Raw genomic sequence first — 19,200 nt, forward strand, 5'->3', positions numbered from 1 at the left:
CAAGTTAACGCATCCCTGCCGTACGTATAACATTATCTTCAAGGTGCCTTGTGACAAAACTGTAGAAATTACCCTTAAATCACCGTGAAAAGTATGAAAGAAGTTGTACTTTGTTTCATCCCTGGATTAATTATATCAAGACGATACGAGTCTGCGGTGATTTTATTCGACCCGATTAAAGTAATTCCTTCGAAAAGGGGCCACTAGGCAGAAAGGGATCATTTGGCCTCTTTCGATGGATAGATATCATGTGCTGGTTTCAACATCAAAGCGTCCGGCAACGATCCAACGTATTTACGGTGACCTGGCTGAATTACTTCGCGGTTTGGCTGGCACTCGTTGGCAACGTTTGCAGTTTCTTCGGTATCTTCACCTCGCGGTATGAAACACGGAATTAGAAGTCCCAAACTTATCACGGTTTAAACGAAACCATAATGTAAGAGCGAATCATATCGTGAAAAGATCTCGAAAAATCAACGTCGAAGTAGTTAGTACCTAAAACTTCGCTTTGGCCTTGATTGTAGGTATTTGTGAAGATTGAATTTTCCACATTATACTTTACTACTTACTTACCCACTTACTTACCTACTAACTAACTAACTAACTAACTAACTAACTAACTAACTAACTAACTAACTAACTAACTAACTAACTAACTAACTAACTAACTAACTAACTAACTAACTAACTAACTAACTAACTAACTAACTAACTAACTAACTAACTAACTAACTAACTAACTAACTAACTAACTAACTAACTAACTAACTAACTAACTAACTAACTAACTAACTAACTAACTAACTAACTAACTAACTAACTAACTAACTAACTAACTAACTAACTAACTAACTAACTAACTAACTAACTAACTAACTAACTAACTAACTAACTAACTAACTAACTAACTAACTAACTAACTAACTAACTAACTAACTAACTAACTAACTAACTAACTAACTAACTAACTAACTAACTAACTAACTAACTAACTAACTAACTAACTAACTAACTAACTAACTAACTAACTAACTAACTAACTAACTAACTAACTAACTAACTAACTAACTAACTAACTAACTAACTAACTAACTAACTAACTAACTAACTAACTAACTAACTAACTAACTAACTAACTAACTAACTAACTACTTATCTTACTTACATGCTGCACCCACCTTCCTCGGAGCTGTAGCCTAAGTAGACTTTGACCGTACGACGGCCGAAGGGATATGGACTGGAAACCATCTTTGACTTGATGGAAGACCATATAGCGAACACAAATAGTAGAGTGGAGGACCCAAACTTGTCACATTGCGTAAGAGGAACTCCTGCTAGGAACTGTTTTGCACGGTGTGTGATTAGTATCAGAGAATGCTGAATATAGAGGAAAGCATCCGAGATATGAGTTTGAAGGTCTTCAGCTGGTTTGACCCGATCTTCAAAACATTGATGAAGTAACTTTAGTCTCAGGCATAAGTTGTTTGGGAATGAAGTGTGTTTCGACGAATATCATACAGTAATTGAGGCTCATGGTCCCATTCGTTGGCTGAAATCGCTCTCAGAAGATCTGTCTTAGACATTTTGGGTGGGCGTAACTCGCGAGAGTCAGTAAATCTGACAAAATACCCTTCTTAGAACTTCTTCTTAGAAGGTCACTAGTCGCAGCTACTATCCTCTCCAAGCCTCGCAGGATTTGAAAATGCCGCGCATGATTTGGAATCAGGTGAACGACATCGAACAGTTGCTTCAAAACAGCTTCACACTGAACGTTGTCCTGATCGGGGAGTGGAATATCTTTCTGAAAGGTTGCCCTATGACTGTATACCTACATCTGAGAGCACGGCAACGCTCCCCCACCGATCAGTCAGAATACGTCTTATTTTAGCTCAACCGTACAGTTCCTCAAGTTAGTCCTGAATTCTGGAGAGCCACAGACACTGATATCCACTCTCTACTCCATGCCATGAATCTTCGTGGCTTCACAGTAAGAACTATGCAAGGCAAAACTACTCTGACTCAGACTCAAAAAGGCTGTATCTTATTCTGATACGCCGGCTTGCGTATTTAGCAACTCATTGAGCTGTTTGAAAGCTTCCAACTTAACATCCACAGAATCTCTCCTACCAGGATGGCGTCTAGGCTGGGGGTTGGAACAAGTGTGGCAGTTTGTTCGCTAAGATCTGTGTTAATCAGTTAGTCTTATACTGACCTTGTGGTTGGGATCTTGACCCAAAGGTTTTGTCTGAGGACCCTAGTCATCCTGGTGTCTAAATGTGGGTAACCCGAGAGTACTTCGGCCTCAAACTTTACGGATAAAACTCTCTGGTCCATCGCATCATTCGCTTGAACACCAGGGTGCAGCTTTTCAGAAGAACTCAGGAAAAGGCGGAAGAATTTACCTCGGCCATTGTCACCATCAATGACAGCATAATATCACTTCACTGATTCCTCGCTCCGTACTTTCCGAACAATGTGGATCAATTAATGGACTGGACATAGGGGTCACAGAAAACTAAATTATGTTGAACTGAGCCCTTTGTCTACTGTTTTGAAACAACTGTCGATGAACTACCGGATGATACGCAGTCCCAAACTGACCCTGATCACAATTCGGCAGAGAGCGGTTTGAACAAAAGATTGGTGCACCAATCGGATCGACAGTGTCAGAACTCATCTTAGAGCTCCTAGTTCAAAACTGGAATCAAGTGCTACATAAATCCAAAAACGCGGTTATTTGTAAGTGATTGTATAACTTTTACTCGGATCATTCCCATTTTGACAGTCCCCCTCCAGCGCTGGCAAAATACGCGCCCAGGAAGAGAAGAACTGGACTCTAGTTTTGTTCGTATCGGAGCCCATCAGCAGCGTATGATGCCATTAGCCGTGACGGAATTTCAACGCCAAATATGATATGCCAAGCGAGATTTTCTTCACCAGTCTGAACGGGAAAATTTGCCGTGGATATAGAGAGTCGGGCCAAAAACTAATTCTGCTGCTGGACAGTGCTTAGAAGCACGAAAACTTGTGCACAAATACAGGAGCATCAAGGGCAATTGATCAGATCAATTAGTATTGATTTGTGCTCGCCAAGCGGTCTTCAAATGTCGGAGAACTCGTTCCACTATACCGGGGAGGAATGCCGTTGTGTGAACGCGTGTATATCCTAGCAGTTTGGTGAGGCGGCGTTGATGTCGGGTGTCGGTACGATTGAAAGTGAGGGGATATCTTGTGTTGTGGGATCTGACATGGTATAACTGTCACGTTGGGCTCACCATTTGGTTGTAACGTTATTAGGTTGATTATCAGATTGTGACAAGCACTAACAAATGTCCGTTTTATCAGAATGATGATGAATACAGTAGTTATGTGTAAAATTAAAGTAAATACAATGTAAGAAGAGAATAGGCCAAAAAGTCACTTATCGTTTGAAGACAACTGTTGAGAGTTCCTGAGTGAAGTTCCTTACGCGGGACGTGTCTTCTCTGTAGTATAGATGCTACATGTGTTCCGTAGTTATCCGTGGGGACTTGTGGACCCCTGTCCTGTACGCGCGAGCGTGTGTTTTTGGGCCAAGTTGCATACCTATTTATGGTGTGGAGTGTGAAGAATGGGGTGCCCGTACGTGTTTGATAATTGCAAGAAGGTGAATACAACTTGATCTGATGAGGTAGAAATTCGTAAGTTTGGCTCTTGACGCAGTTAGTAGCCGCGTAAACAAAAAATGGATGGAATACTGTAGTGTGCATATTGTCGGCTAAGGTTATCAGTGGGACAGGAATTGTTAATTGGTTTGGGCGTTTGTTGAGCGTAATCTAGAAAGTGATCGCTACAAGATCATCAGCATATGTTGGGCGGATTGGCAACGTAGATTATCAATTAACCATCGTCTCCACTCCAATGCCTGGCCCTAGAAAAAGACTCACCAACAAAGATGACAAGAGCTTCATTACAAAAAAAACTAGTGCAACGTTTACAACGGCCTCGCGCTATTCAAAGGGTACTTTTTGACATTGATCTAGGCTGTCTGTTTGGTGAACACCTATCAATATCGGGGCGAGATGGCTCAAGTGGTTCTAAAGCGAATTTACTGACCGAAAGGTCCGTGGTTCGAACCCGGCCTCTGGATCTCGACTTCCTCTGTCTAGGCTTGGGCAATCTGGCAGTATCCAAGCCCTCGTGCATCCTTCGTGTGGCATGGCAGGTAGGCACCGAAATGGTGCTACAGCTGAACCTATCAATTTCGACCGTGCTTCTATAAAGTGCCCGAACACTTTTCATGGTCCATCGTACTTCCTTGGCACACCTGAGCACTCATCGGTTTTTGTTGAATTTCTTGGGTAATTGACTGGCCTAAGTGCTGGCCGGTTTTATGAAGTTTTAGGGTCTCGCTAGGTCCTGGTCATCCTGGGATAATTTTCAGAAATATTATCACAAACATATACAAACATATACACAAACCAAAGTGTAGAAACCAAAGGTGGAAAAATTGAGGGCCAAGGAATTGTAACAAAAGTTACTCCAGACAAAACGCAGGAAAGCATTGTGATTGATACATGTCGAAGACTTGTTCTCAAGCTTCATCAATGGAGGCATAAAAATATGGCATGACGTGAACGTGGAAGGTCTTCAGCGGTAAACTGAAAGGTGAGAGTTTTCGCAGAACCGTACAACCCTGACTCACCAGCTGAATTCGACGAATTTTTGGCGGACCGAAAGTCTAAGAAGTTGACTATGATACATTCATATACTTCCTTTGTTCAACAAGTGAAGCACAGCTGTGTCTACGGTCATTGTAGAGGGTGTAGAATATGTTTGTTTCGTCTACCCGTAGTTGGTCTCTTTAGATCAGCGTCGGTACCTATGATCTTGTCTTCAGTCCTTTAAATGTGGCCAAGAATTTCAAGTTTATTATCCGCGAACTCCAGTTTACTGAAGGCTGTAATGACTGGGCCACAACCAATCTATTTATTCGAAGAAATCAGAGGCAAATTGTAACTGATCTGGCGGAACTTGTGCCATACTCTTGAAACCTGCGTTGTGCCAGATTCGAGAGGTTATCTTTTCGGTAACTTACTGTTGTCTGACACTCGAATCTTGATACCTCGAGTTTAAGCTTTTGGAAGCCATTTGAGAAACCAAACAGTCATTCATGTGACTGAATACCTGCTTTGAGCACGCAATCCCTTAGTGTCCACAGTGTTCCAGAATTCAAAATCAGTTAAATAAATTTCAAACCCAAGTTGAGCAGCCTGCCTAATCAATTTATTTAAGCATTGACAAGACAATAGAATTTTTGGGTTACCTAAGTGCTGGGTCATGGGCCAAGTTAAGCAGCCTGCCTAATCAATTTATCTAAGCATGTGACAAGACATAGCATTTCTGGGTTACCTAAGTTCTGGGTCATGGGGACAGTTGCTTGATTCTAAAATGACCGAAAGGCAAGATCTTCGGTTTGGACGGAACTTTTTGTTCTGAAGGGTGCTTTCAGAGCAGTTAAATGTCCTGGGAAGCATCTGGACAGTCATTTTGCTCAACCAATGTGATAGAACTGCCCTCATGGCAACCAGTCACATAAAACCTCCACTCAAAAAATGGCTAAACGTTTTTCAAAGACTTGTCAGTAAATAATACCAAGGGAGTGGAAAGATGTGTCGGATGTGGTCACCACTGTATGTAGACAGCAGCTACCTGAAATGCGGGCGAGATCCACATTTGAGGTGCGGAACTGAGTATCTGTCTAGTATTACTCGGATAACATCTCGAACCCCTTTCACACGAAAATCAACGTTGGTGCCTCCAACGGTTAAGTAGTCCTCATAGCTACAGTCTTTTGGTCTTCTTTTAATAACGGCGGCTCCACTGTCAGAAGATAACTTATTCAATTTTATGGTAGTTCCAAACCGATATTTTCTCTCGAAACATTTCCAATGAGCGTGGATGCGCAGTACGGCTGTTCAGCTCCTGCTGGAAATGTTATCTGCAGCGTTTACCTCACGAGTATGTAGAGATCCAAACTTCCAACCTTTCGTGTGGGAATTTGAACCCCATACTAGTTCACCTGAACTCGTCATTCAACTAGGAGCCGTTGGTGATTGAATCCCCAAATGGCAAAGAGAATTTGTCATTCTCGTTGGTTTAATCGTGTTCCTAATTAATGGCTTCTTTCAACTTTGTTTTGCATCTTTCAGCACGCATGTCAGTGTAGTCCAGGGCACTTTGGAGATCTTTGTGAATCGACGCAACCAATAGCCGAACCGATACTGAGTGCAAATGGGTCAGAATTTTCGGGATCCGAGAAGGACGTAATGCAGAAGTGCACAAACAATACATGTCTTAATGGTGAGTTTTAGTGACCCTTAAATACCCCCACGAGGCTATCCTCTCGTGCAACACGTTGCATGTGAACTGACAACGCGGTGGTACCAGTTGGGATGATAGTTGATCTTGGAAACTGAGAATAATATAGCATCATGGGCTGAATGTGATATGTACGGGTGAGAGTATGGGTCGAAGAAGGCAATAACTATGAGATTTAGGCATTATTTCCCGAAAAATACTGCACGTAATGTATATGTAAACACATAGTGCCTGAATCTCTAGTTTTTCACTCTGCTCCCACTCCAAACTCACGAGAATTAGCCGTTGCCTCTACCAAGAACAGTAAAAAACAGGTACACATGTCCAGCTATGTTACAACTAGTATTAATATTCCTGATTATGTACAGCAAAAAATCTTGCATGGGGATCGATACTTTAACTCTTTGGATTTTGAAATGATAACCGTGTCTGTATAAATGCGCACCTATCAGAATACGCTACTCATCTGATCTCTGAGACTTCTCCGACATTCTTTTGCTGGTTTCATCCTCCTTGGCGGTTAGCAGTCAGGCACAGTTCCGAGTTTCCACTGTTTGATGAAATACACCAGGTTGCAAATTAAGTTGATTTTAACGAGAAATCTAAAGTAAGCCTCTCCCTTCTGTGGTGGAATCTCGTTAACAACACAACTAGTACGATACTGGCAGCGCTCTACCAAGGAAACATGCTGAGAGTTCCCAGATGTAATGCAAGGTCAAACACGAGGGGAGATCTTGCAGCACATACAATATGTGACTAAACATTCCAGTACTGTCACATCTCAGTTGACAACATATCTGCCAGCCACAGACACTATAAGCTCTTCATGGTGGCTATCAGGTGATGATGTTCATGTTGAATCTAATTCCTATTCGTTATGGTCATTTCAAAGTATTCCAAATTAAGTTGACATGTAAAGATGCATTTTCTGGCTCAAAATAACCAGTCACCTATGGAGGGTGAGAAATTTACTGCAGCGACTCCTAGCCATCTGACAGTATAAGTCCTTGGGCAGACCATACAGTACGACTGATAAACCAGTGGTGTCCATATGCGCGTTTTAACAGCTGATCATGGGCCGTTTTAGGGTATACGGAATTTGGGGGCGGGGATGTAATGAACAGATAATGGAGAAAGGCCGTGCAATTTAGACTGGTAAATTAGTCATTCAGTTTTAGACAGAACCGAAAACGTGGGTCAAGGCAGATATATAATCTGATATTCTGGTTGAGTAAATACTTTCCCCTGATATTACTATCCAGCACATGCGCATTGGGCCTGTTCTGTCAGTCTGTGCTAACTACTTTGGTCTTTATAAGTAGTTAAGAATATGGCGAAAAGTACTGGCCATCTTCCCGAACTGGATAGAACTCATTGGAGTAAAAAAATTGTTGCCGAAGGCGTTTTTTGTTCTATTTGACTAGATTCAGCGGGGACACAGAAAATGGATGGAGGTGAACTCTCTTAGAACTCGGCTGTTTCGGTATACCTTTCGATTAAACTCCGACTAAGTAAACCATACATTCGAAATCGATCAACGTATGGATACGTCGAAGCATTTGATGTGGGTACTAGTGGCCAGTGCAGACAGTCTGTTCAGGGTTTTGGAGGAAAAAAGAAGAGGGTTTTATTTTATTTTATCTTCATGTTTCCTTGGTTTTGAAAGTGATTTTCCGCTTATTTTGGTTAAACTCCTTCATTCACGTATTTGGTTGTAGTATTTGGTCCCGCTGTTCCTAGGATTCAAACAGACCTCCTATCAGATCTCTTGGACAGAGACCTCCCTTGAGTCAGCGCATTTAGAATTTTTCCACAAACATTGCTGAACAAGCAAAATGCTGATCTTGTATGTGATAGGAACAGGTCATCAGTAAAATTAGCGAACTCCAACACTGACTAACATGAGGTTTAAAGTTCTACTAACCCCCCCACCGTCAGTAAGCGCGGTTATATGGAGTGTCCTTGCAGAACTTGACCGGTGCTTCCAAACCGGCTTAACTTTTAACCGTTTCACTGATCCGCACCTGCGACTTACCATTAGTTGCTATCCGATATCAATTGATTGGCTTTCTTCGCTTTAAGTTCCGCTGTCGCTATAAATGTAGGTGTACCGGGGCAAGACCGCATAACACCTTCAAATGGAATGCTGTAATGGAAGCTGGCGTTGTTACCAGCATGGAAAGATTCAGTTACGTTTGTAATTCCATCATAAACATCAAAGTAAGATGTGGGCTCTGAACATAACGCGGGTGACCTTGGAGAATGTTCACTTATCACTTTACACGGCCAACTGCCCGCCCTGAGCCTCCTGGGGAGCACCAAGTACGTCTAGTATCCAAATTTCCACCAGTCTTCATGTCGGACAAGAAAAATGTACAAGGTGGGGAACAATATCATGAACGCAAGATTCGGCTGAATTTCAGTCTTTCGTCTCACGATGGAAAACGAGTGTTTATTGTGGAAATTTGTGGACTGGGCTTACCTACTTGGCTCCAAGAAAAGCGAAACCTGGAGGACTGTCCAGAAGTGAGGAGCATACTCCGATATCTCGAGGGTCGTTCAAACGAAATCAAGAATAGTCGTTTCTGCTGCACACATAGTTTTAGGGTCTATCCCTGACTTGCTTAACGCCAAACAACTTTTTCTGCTTGAAAGAGTCAAGGTCCGCATCTTTTGTGAATGCAACAGGAATCCAAGGAAATATTTGCATAGTCGTTGCATTCGCTGAGCGATCGTGTGCCATCTCATCGTAGGACAACCACAGTGCCCACAAGCGAAGCTCACTGTTAACTTGGAGCTTCTCAGGCTGAATACCACATCCAAACTGTAATCAGTATGCGCAAGAATCATCCTTGCATGCGGTACAGAAATGATCAACTTGAACTAAGAATCACAATACAAGGCATAGTTGAATTAGATATACATAGGACTGTAACAAATTTTCTCCGAGGTGGGAACACGTTTATTCAGTTTGCATCCAAGTCATACCTTCTGTACTCAAGCCAGACCGATATTGCTGCCATTTGATTTTTTTGGTTTTGTTCGCTGATTCGCCAATCTGTTGTATCTGACTCTTGACCCCACTCCAATGCCTAGTGCCAGAAGAAAACTCACCGAAACGAACACAACAGCTTCATTCTGAATAAGCGAGTGCGAGAGCCTGGGTGCGTGCGACTGCGAAAACACGACAGTCTCCAGTTATTTCATTGGACGGACACTGTCTAACCTTGGTCCAACGCTGTCTCGCGCTATCTTGCTTCAGTGCAAGGTTTTCACACGCTGAATATTGCGGGGGCGTTGTCTGACCTCGATCATCGCTGACTCGCTCTGTCCGGTTTTGATACTAGGCTGTTACGCGTTGAATATTGAGGGGGCGTTGTCTTTCTGGTCAACATCAAGCGGAGTTGAGAGTCTCAGTAGATTTCGGGTATTCAGGGGTTACTTCCAGGAATCTGATCTTCCTGGTGGAACTGCTATTCTACTCCACACTGAAGAATAAAATGACGTAGTGTATATGGAAAATGGAGGTTGGTTTGTGGCTAGGGCGTTGGGCCGATCGTATGAACTGTTACGGAGAACTACTGAACAGTGGATTCATAAAAGAATCGCCACACGATTTCATTTGCAGACTAGTTCGTTATTTACCGGAGACTCAGCTAACTAATGGCTGAATCTCCCGTTTGTTATATTCTCCAAGTAAATATGCTGGATAAAGCCAGCCTTGTTTTACTTGGTACAATATTCGAGATATCGCATTATATTGTCACCAAGGAAACTATTCTCAATGCGACCTTCGTGCAACACATTCAGTTTAAGAATAGCGTAAACAAGAGAACCGGTTAGGATTCAGGCGAGTTTCCCTTGAAAACCAAGTTGGTATTCAATTTCGGTTCAATTAGTGCAGAAGGTTGAAGAAAACTCAGGGAATGCGCCTACTTGATGATCCTCAAGAAGGAGAAAACCGGTCGTCGGCTGTCGGAGGCTTTCCAGAAAACTTGTGGATAGTTTTCTTCGAGAGGGGACATTTAAGACGGACATTTAAATAGCGTGTGCAGCGCTCGTATCCGTTGACCACAAATATCGCTTTGTTGATGTCAGGCATCGTTTCACTTCCAATGGTTGCCACGTCTGCCATTGACGGTCACGTCAAAAACAAGGCTTTCATTTCAGTGCATATGCTGCACACCGAAGTATTTCAAAAACGTTTCCTTTAGTGTAGCTACATAAATATTGAGGAATGAGATGGTTCTGTCGTTGGTAAGGGTGTCAGTGGGTGGATACCAGGAATTACTAACAGTCGTGTAGCAAACCCCCCTCCCAACAAGAAGCGGCTATAGGGAACGCTTGTTTGTTGTTACATTTCCTCCATATTTAAGATGCGGCTCTCTGATCCACGATTATCTTCAAAATAATCAACAAAAGTGATAAAAAGCTACCAGACCCATGTCTTTTTAAGGTGGAACACAAGAGGTCAGCAAGCGAGATAAGTTTTTTTTCTGTCACAAAAATACAACGGACGTGAAATGAAAGCCACTAGCGTCTACCTACTTGGATTAACAAGTAGTATGTAATCATTTCATATATTTCGAGACAGGTGGCGATCACTTTTCGTCAGTTTTCCTGAGAAGGAACTGCCTATTGAAGGAGCACCCTAGGTGAAGAAACCCGACTACGGACTTAGACTTTCGCACGGGAATGGGTTGGATCTAGTGTACTGTGATCCTGAACTTTTCAGCAAAATTAATTTACATTGTAGTCTATAATTTGCGTCCTCAGTAGGGGCATTCGGTGATGTCGGAAAATTCCACCTACCTATTCTGAATCGAAAGGTCGAAGCACATTCCACTGGACCGTATGAGGAACTTGCTTGAGAGTTTTGGTATCTCGCGCATTTTCCCCAGTTTTTTTTCAGCTGGAAGTATCCAGTAGGGCGGTGTGCCCAGTGGCAGTCCACTCCACTTTCACGACTACGGAATTGAGCACTATCACACACTAGTTATACCACGTGCACTTGTGAATCAATATTCCTGTATTCTGCTTCAATCATGAGTTATATCAGTACGGGATATCGCTGGTTTTGTTACTGTAATTGTCCCATGCTCAACCTGATAAGGATGTTAAAGCAATTCCTATATCTAGCGACCATCCTTGTTCGACATAACCGAGTGGCTATGTCCGGAACTCGAGAGTTTCAGGCTACTCATCTCTCTGGTGCAACCGGTCTCACCCAATTTTTCCAGCGTCCTGCCGTATGGATGATTCTGACGCTCAGATGGTGATAAAACTCGAGTCTGGAGTTAAATTCACCAATGACCTTACGAACTTGAGACAGCACACCTATTTACGAGCGTCTACACCAGAACATTCAAGACAAACTAATGTCAACATAAAGGAAAATTCTCACAAAATGTGCTTTTTTTTGTTTACCATTTGATAGCTTTCGTCTATATTGTTCCCGCTCCTCACAGGTGGATTGTGCTCAGAGTTGCCACGCAGTTTCTCCTGCAAATGCCCGCAAGGATTTGGTGGACACAAGTGCGAATCCAACTTGTGTGGATGTGGGAAGTCACAAGACTGTCTAGCCAAATGTATGAATACTACCCAGCATCCAGAAACCATGTCAGACTACTGGAACTTAGATCCCGATATCAAACATATAACGGTACATCAACATTCCTCCGGATGGGGGGATATTTTGACTTTCGTCATTGTTGCTGCGTTACTCGGATCAAGTCTGGTAGTCCTGCTTTGTTTCACTCTGTGTTGGTTTCGCAATCGAAAACGTGACCTACCCTTTGGTCTAGCAAGCAATTGCGGTTATTGCGCTATCCAAAACGAGCCTTTCCAAACGTTTAACAACCAACTGGAGAATGACGTCTCATGTCACGTATCCGTGGCGAAATTGTCGCAGCCTCAGACTACGGAGCTCGATACACCTGGATTTTTACCGACCAGTAAGGCCACAGACCATAGACCGTGTGAGACAGACTCTGGTCATCACAAGAGTAAACTGACTTCGACGTGGATAGATGCGCAACAACTGTTCACCGATATTCATAGCAACCCTACTAAAGTCGTCAAACAACACATGGGTGCTATGCGTTGACTGGACAGCACAATCGAATGGAAAACCGAACAGTGTCTCCAAATGTCCACACATGCGCACCAAAGATCATTTCGTCATTACAGTCATGAATGGAGGCTTCGAGGCTTGCAAAGCGTACGCCCCCGTGCTTTCTATCTTTCTTTATATACATATATATACATATGAAGTTATATCTTTCCTGTATTATGTAAATATATACATAGGCATACATCTATAACAACCACTTTGAAGTCAGATTATTGAATGTTGATAAACTGTTTGTTTTTGTGAACCGTTGGGTCTCAAGGACCCAACTCAGGGACAAACTGGAATTCAGAGGGGAGGGGTTATGTTCCTGAACGGAACACTGCCCGTTGCTTGCTTGTAACGTATAAATGGTCAAGCCTGGAACATCGCACCGTGCATACGTTGTGAAAACCTCAAAAGCAAACCCCATCCCCGGAGAGCAGCATTCCAAGTTGGACCACTGAGTTAAACCAATCGGCCCCAGATGACTTCAGGAATACCGAAATGATACTAACCAGGTCGACTTTACCCAAGAGCCAATATCCAGTCTCAACCATGTGCGTAAAACCCAATGAGTCTCTGTGGCCTGTACCGACCACCGGGCGTTGGTACAATCTAGCTGCAGCTTATTCCATACTACTGAAAAGGGCAAAAGTAACACGACGGTCGATAGGATGCAGTCAAATTGACCGGAAATTTTCGGCATTTGACCAGCACCAGCTAATAGAACTGGGTGAACCAAAAACCAATCAGAAGCGGTCTTTGGACGAAGCTTGTTTGGCTTTAATTGGTGTAAAGCGAACATGTGGGTGCCCGTATGGCTCCTAGGCGACAGTGACCTCAAAACATACGGCGATGCACAGTTCGGCCTCGTCGGTGCACGACCGTGTTTCGTCCACATGCCTAAGCATTCATCAGTACAGGCATAGATTATACCACGAAAGACATCGACAGCCCCAGTAAAACGAACACACAAAGCAGACAAATGCACTTTTTGCATTTACGAAGAATATTTATTGAATCATAACGAGCCAACCAGGTTCACAAAGGGCGCAGCACACACAACCATTAGGAGAATTTACACTTGGAAAAGTCCATTTCAGGATGAGCAGCCATGAATTTCTTCAACATCTCCTGTTTCTTCTGATCCTCCGATGTGGGCAAACCCATTTCTCGTTGTCGTTGGTCGTACATCATCTTCTCCACCATCGATCGTGTCTCACCATCCAGATCAGACAACTTGGAGTTCTCCGGCTGAACCTTGCGTGTGTTGATCTCCGGCTCTCCATCACAAATTCGTGGCCACCATTCCATTTTATTGATTTTCTCAAGACTGATTGAGATGATTAAGCCGTCTTCAAGCATCCAAGAGCACTCTTCGACCTAATTAGGGGTTAGGTGAAATAAACGTGATGCCAAACGATGCAGAAAGTGGCATACAAAGAACAGTGTCGTTCGGGGAGATGTTATTACTCGGCCCTTAAGAGTTTTATGTAGGTTAGCGGTGGTCTGTTCACGCATCGATAATAATATGGCATACTGGTTATTGATCGGGTGGCTGCGGATAAGTTCGCCGAGATCTGAAAACGTTTCGTCGCCATTTGAGGAGACAACATCCGTACACATTCAGGCAGGCACTTACTCCCCATGTGATAGCGTTTACATAATTCTTAAAGATACGTAGTAATAGCAGTTGGATAACCACTAAGGACCAAATATCTGCAGAACTTCAAGACCCGAAGCTACACAAGAGACCAAAGAAGCGACTTATGGGGGAAACAGAGGACCGCAAATCGAACGGACTGATCGATTCTCAGTGGAACATGCGAGACTGATCGAAATGCTACACCGACTCATTCAGAGCACAAACCAAACTCTCGAAGAGATGTTACGCAACACAAACGAAAACACAGGATAAAAACCGCAAAGCAAAAACAATCTGTGAACGGGCCGCTGAAACCTCGAGAAAGCTCCTTTCTAATCAGGCTAACGAATGTCAGATAACTCGTAGAAACTGAACGAACGGAAACAGGTAAGTGGGAACTAATCACCAAGGGGGTGAGATGGCTCATTGGTTAGAGCGCGGATTTACTGACCGTAAGGTCCGTGGTTTGAACCCGACCTCTGCATCTGGATCTCTCCTGTATAGGCTTGGGCAACCTGGCAGTATCCTAGCCCTCGTGTTTCCTTCGATCGGCATGAATGATAGGCACCGAAAGGGTGTTACAGCTGAAAGACTATAATCACCCATATGATAATCCCAATTGATAACATCCGCTCCAGGAGTGAAAAAAATGTTTTCAAGCCAAATACCAAATACAGCGAACAGGTTGGCAACCACTAAGCACCAGAGATATCAATGAAAGGTACCTAAGAGCATGGAGTTGTTCATTGACAAATTTAAAAAAATCGTTCAGCTGTAACACCCGTCCGGTCCCTAGCTGCCATGCCACCCGAAAGAAGCACGAGGGTTGATATATTATCAGGTTGTCCAAGCCTAGACAGGAACAGTAGAGATACTGGAACTGGGTTCGAATCACTGACCTTAATCACTGAGCCTTGACGAACTCTGCGAAAGAACTATGCAACGACAACACTGGGGTAAGCACAATTTGATATAGTACAGTTGCAACCACTTGTCTGTGCTCACGGTCAGGCTGGTCCTCAACAAAGGGACGCCCTTCCGTGATACTGCTAGTTCCGTCGAACATTTTGCGCAAAAAGGTTAAATAACAGATCTGAGGTTGGGATGCTTCGCCATTGTGGATTTTGAAAGTTGTCTAGTACCCGTTTGTTCACAAAGACGAATTTTGCATCCCTCGAACGATGGAAATGAATCAAAAGAACATGAATAACGGGGCTGTCTCATAGTTACTCACGGTCGGAGGAGTTTACGTGCACAGATGTCGAAACTGCCAGTCGGACAAACAATCCGACTATTCACCAGAAGTCAGGTCGTCCCGACCAAGTCAACAGATCGTTGGGACACTGCCTAAGTTTCCAATCAAACGGTGAGCTGTCCATGAGTGGTCGGCAGAAGCGTTGCTCAGAAGTCCACACAGAAGTCCGACCTCAACCACCTGATGATTCTCGGCACGAGTAACAGTACCATGTGAACCCAGATGCAGCTTTAATACAAACAGCCCTACTTCGTTCAAAGTCTACTATATACTACTTCCATTAATCGCACTCGTATGGATCCATTGGTGGCTTGTATTCACACTCTGTCGGACAAATGATTCACACCTGGTAGGTCCGTCGGTGAAACGAACACCGTTAGAGTCCATTGTCAGTAACGAACACGAGTGCAAACTAAGGTTCTGGACATTCGTGTCGTGCACATTCACTGGCGCGTGGCGAAGACGAGCAAGTTGTAAGACCCCCTAGTATGAGTTTCACGCAGGTTCATGCGAAGGTTTCCGGTTATTTTTTGTACGGTGTTTCCACAAGAATATTGGAGTGGTTTCACAGAGGTCTCAGAGTTAAAGATTACTTTTTGTGGAATTTAAATAACCGTCAAGTGACAGTTAGATTTTCGTTGTGAATCTAGCCGGAAAAGGGCGGTAAGTAGTTAGGAGAGACTGAACTGACAGGTCACAATGAAAAATAACTTTGTTCGGATGGAGTTGAGTATACGTTAGAACGTTACACAGATACATGCCAAAAGCCGATGTTAAGATGATCTTACCTCCAAGCGATCCCAATTTCATCAAAAAAATCGATGAGAAAATTCGATGAATAAGTCATACGAGCAAGTACATTTTGATAAATCTGTGAAGCGAATAACACGGAATAAGCGGGAACATGAATCTGCGAAGCCGCGGCTAAGTGGATCCGGTGTCGACAGGGAGAAAAGTCGCAAAGCACTGGACACAAAGACATTGAGAATCTTGAGGGAGTCAGAATGCCGGCAGAAGAAAGCGACAGCATGAAGTTACCTACTTACCTTGACTTCGTTGTACAGGTCTCCGCACAAGATTGGGGGCTGATTCTTCAAACCAACCTTCAAATGTTTTCGCGAGATTTCCACCACCACGTCTTTACATCGTATGCGTTTGGAAAGCTGGACAGAATGAGTGGGAGTGGTCACGAGATTACATAGAAATGAGCAAAGGGGAGCGGTGAGTAGACGCGAAAACTGGCAGACAGAATACTCGTATTAAACGGTGTTGGAGAGGAAAGTTGGCGTTGAGTTGTAACGGATTATGCAGTTCGACACGAGACCTGAGAAGTCTGGAAGGTTTTATATTCTACTGTGTCAGGGACGGGCACGGACCGAAAGCGATGCTTAGCGTCCATAAAGTTCCATCACAGAAACCGTGTTGGACGCGACCAAATGACCTAGCCAAAAATTTACGAAAACGATGTGGCTCTACATCGTAGATCAACGTTTTGAGAATGCGGTCTATTATGCGTAAACATACGGTCTGGAACAGGAAATGTGTAAAAACTCTTACACGAGATTAGGGCTCTGGCTAACGTTCAAAAACTGAGCAGTTGCTGATGTTCCATTATATTTGATGGTCCAAAATTAAGGTCGGACACAGCGAAAGGGTGCTGTGGCGGAACTATAAACAGTTAGCCGATAATAGGTCGATCCTAGCTGATGACGTTTTCCTCACCAGTGAGAGTCGATAACAGGATGAAGCAACAGAATCATCAGCTGACTGCGGGAGGAACGCTTGATTCGGATTGGATTGTGGGATCCGACGGGTTTGGTGCAGATGGGTTCTCGAGGCTCCCAATCCATGATAGGCGGAGTCCCGGGATCCATATTCAGGAAGAGAGTAATCGTCGACCCAACTAACATCTGGATTTCACGTTTCAGTCAGTCTACACCGAAAGGCCGAAATAAGTTGTTGAATCCTCGGTTAAGACCATCAGCAATGAGAATCTAATAAACTTCGATAGTGAGTTGAGTCTACAACTTATCGGATAGGATTTTGAACACTACAATTCGGTCAACTTGTAATTAGATGGGATACTATGTTGTTCACAATCAACAACGCACCGAAGGAGTCGCCAGTCAACACCAGGTTACGTGACGTGGAGCACAGAATTGAGGGATGAGTGGCTTCAAATTGTGTAGAAATGCAATTTAACCGCATTGACGGTCATGCTCAACTCTCCTGTTAATGACGATGATTTCCAACAAGTGTGGTATCACTGCTCGGCCTTTCAGAAGGGGATTATTTCACTTAAATTGGAAAATTCAGAATGGAAAACTCCGAATCGTCTCTTCTAACTACAAGGCAAATTGAATTTCTGGGTGGCAACCGCCATTTAACGCTACCAGGCCGTGATCAGTCCATTCAACAGAGAGTTGAGCGAATAGACATGAGAACCACCATGGGTTAAGGGGGAGAATATTTACGAGAAAGGCTACCCAAGGCAGCTGCATAGAGCGCCACAAAAGGAAGAGCATATCAAACAGCCAAGTCTTCCCCTAGACTAGTTTGCAATGTTTACCAGTAAAGCGTTTTCACGAGAAAACTCAAATCAACTCTACTCATGACAGATAGGTGGGTTGTACTTCTGACTGGCACGCCGTCTAAAACAGTTTCTGGCGGTTATCAAGTGAAACGTGTTGTCCACTTCGACACGACGTAAAATTGCCCTTTTATTCCTTCTCTTTGTCACCTTTAGCACCTGCGTTAGCCCCTGTGTTTCCAGGGCATTGGTATTTCGTACTGTCTCGGCGATACGGGAATAGCTGGTTTCAAAACGAAGTTTACCAAGGAGGGAATAGCTGGTTTCAAAACGAAGTTTATCACGTGACTGCGGATCGAGCAGGTCAGCTAACCAAGTAACCGGTCACATGACTAGGTCCGAAGCAATGTAGGTTCTGCTCGATTTAATGCAAGGGCCACGGTCACCCCCTGAAAAACGTGAATTTCGGTGGCGAAAAAGGATACCAAATGTTCATATTATATTTGCCTGATGGCCTATGGTGTACAAATGTGCCTGGTTGTTTTTTTCCTCCGATAGGCTATCTTGAGAAAGAAAAAAGTTGTCACGTGACCCCTTAGTCTACCGGTGACGCATCTATCGATTCTGCCAAATTAACTTGTTTTGCAGTCGCATGCAAATTGGTGAGTTGAACGTTACAGGTCGTAACTCGACCAACCGGTTCACACGTGACTACATGATATGGGTTCCGTGATTGCAGGATGAGTGACGATCTACCCCACGTGCGAGATAACCAAACTGCTGGTCAACCACTCGTGGACGAACGGTTAAGTCCGCGGGTTCGAAACTCCCTGGAATTTCGTGAGATGTGCACTGCTGATGCCTCTCAACAAGAATGTGAAACAGCTGCAGAGTGCTTCTCGGCTTTCCAACGTGGACTGACTTCACCTACAGAACAAAATCTCAATGGAAGATTGCCAAATCTGTCCACACTATCATCAACTTAACAAGTTAGCCTCTTTTGATTGAGAGTGGTGATAATTTGTGAATCTGGTTGAGAACATGTAGTTCGGCCGTACCGTAATTCGTGGCTGAGATTGGCCTCAACGGTGCGCCCGGTTTACGAATCCACACATCTCAGGCAGTCAACACCCACTTGGATTCATCCGTGTGCCTTATCGCCAATCTAACCGTATTTGACAGGTGGATCGGTTTTCCCCTTTCATCCTTGTGTGCCGAGGGGATGGCTTCCCGCGTATAAGGACAAAAGAGTGGCGGCAGAGATTGCTTCATGGAACCTACATGGTAGGCTAGGGGAA

General features: G+C 43.7%; 2 protein-coding genes across 2 annotated transcripts in view; one reads left to right on the forward strand and one right to left on the reverse strand.

Annotated features, from left to right (window-relative positions):
• T265_11336 (hypothetical protein) overlaps window positions 1-12,466 on the forward strand; it is a gene marked incomplete at both ends in the record, with an annotated part of 34,300 nt that extends 21,834 nt beyond the window's left edge. The window contains 2 exons of the mRNA XM_009177967.1: window positions 6,192-6,342; window positions 11,829-12,466. Coding sequence (XP_009176231.1) covers window positions 6,192-6,342; window positions 11,829-12,466 — 789 coding nt within the window. The remainder of the gene's footprint in view (window positions 1-6,191; window positions 6,343-11,828) is intronic.
• Window positions 12,467-13,460: 994 nt separating this feature from the next.
• Window positions 13,461-19,200, reverse strand: part of T265_11337 (hypothetical protein) — a gene marked incomplete at both ends in the record, with an annotated part of 12,307 nt that continues 6,567 nt past the window's right edge. The window contains 2 exons of the mRNA XM_009177968.1: window positions 13,461-13,855; window positions 16,419-16,535. Of these exons, the coding sequence (XP_009176232.1) occupies window positions 13,541-13,855; window positions 16,419-16,535 (432 nt within the window). The remainder of the gene's footprint in view (window positions 13,856-16,418; window positions 16,536-19,200) is intronic.

Source organism: Opisthorchis viverrini (genome assembly GCF_000715545.1).
Source record: "Opisthorchis viverrini unplaced genomic scaffold opera_v5_476, whole genome shotgun sequence".
Taxonomy (NCBI): domain Eukaryota; kingdom Metazoa; phylum Platyhelminthes; class Trematoda; order Opisthorchiida; family Opisthorchiidae; genus Opisthorchis; species Opisthorchis viverrini.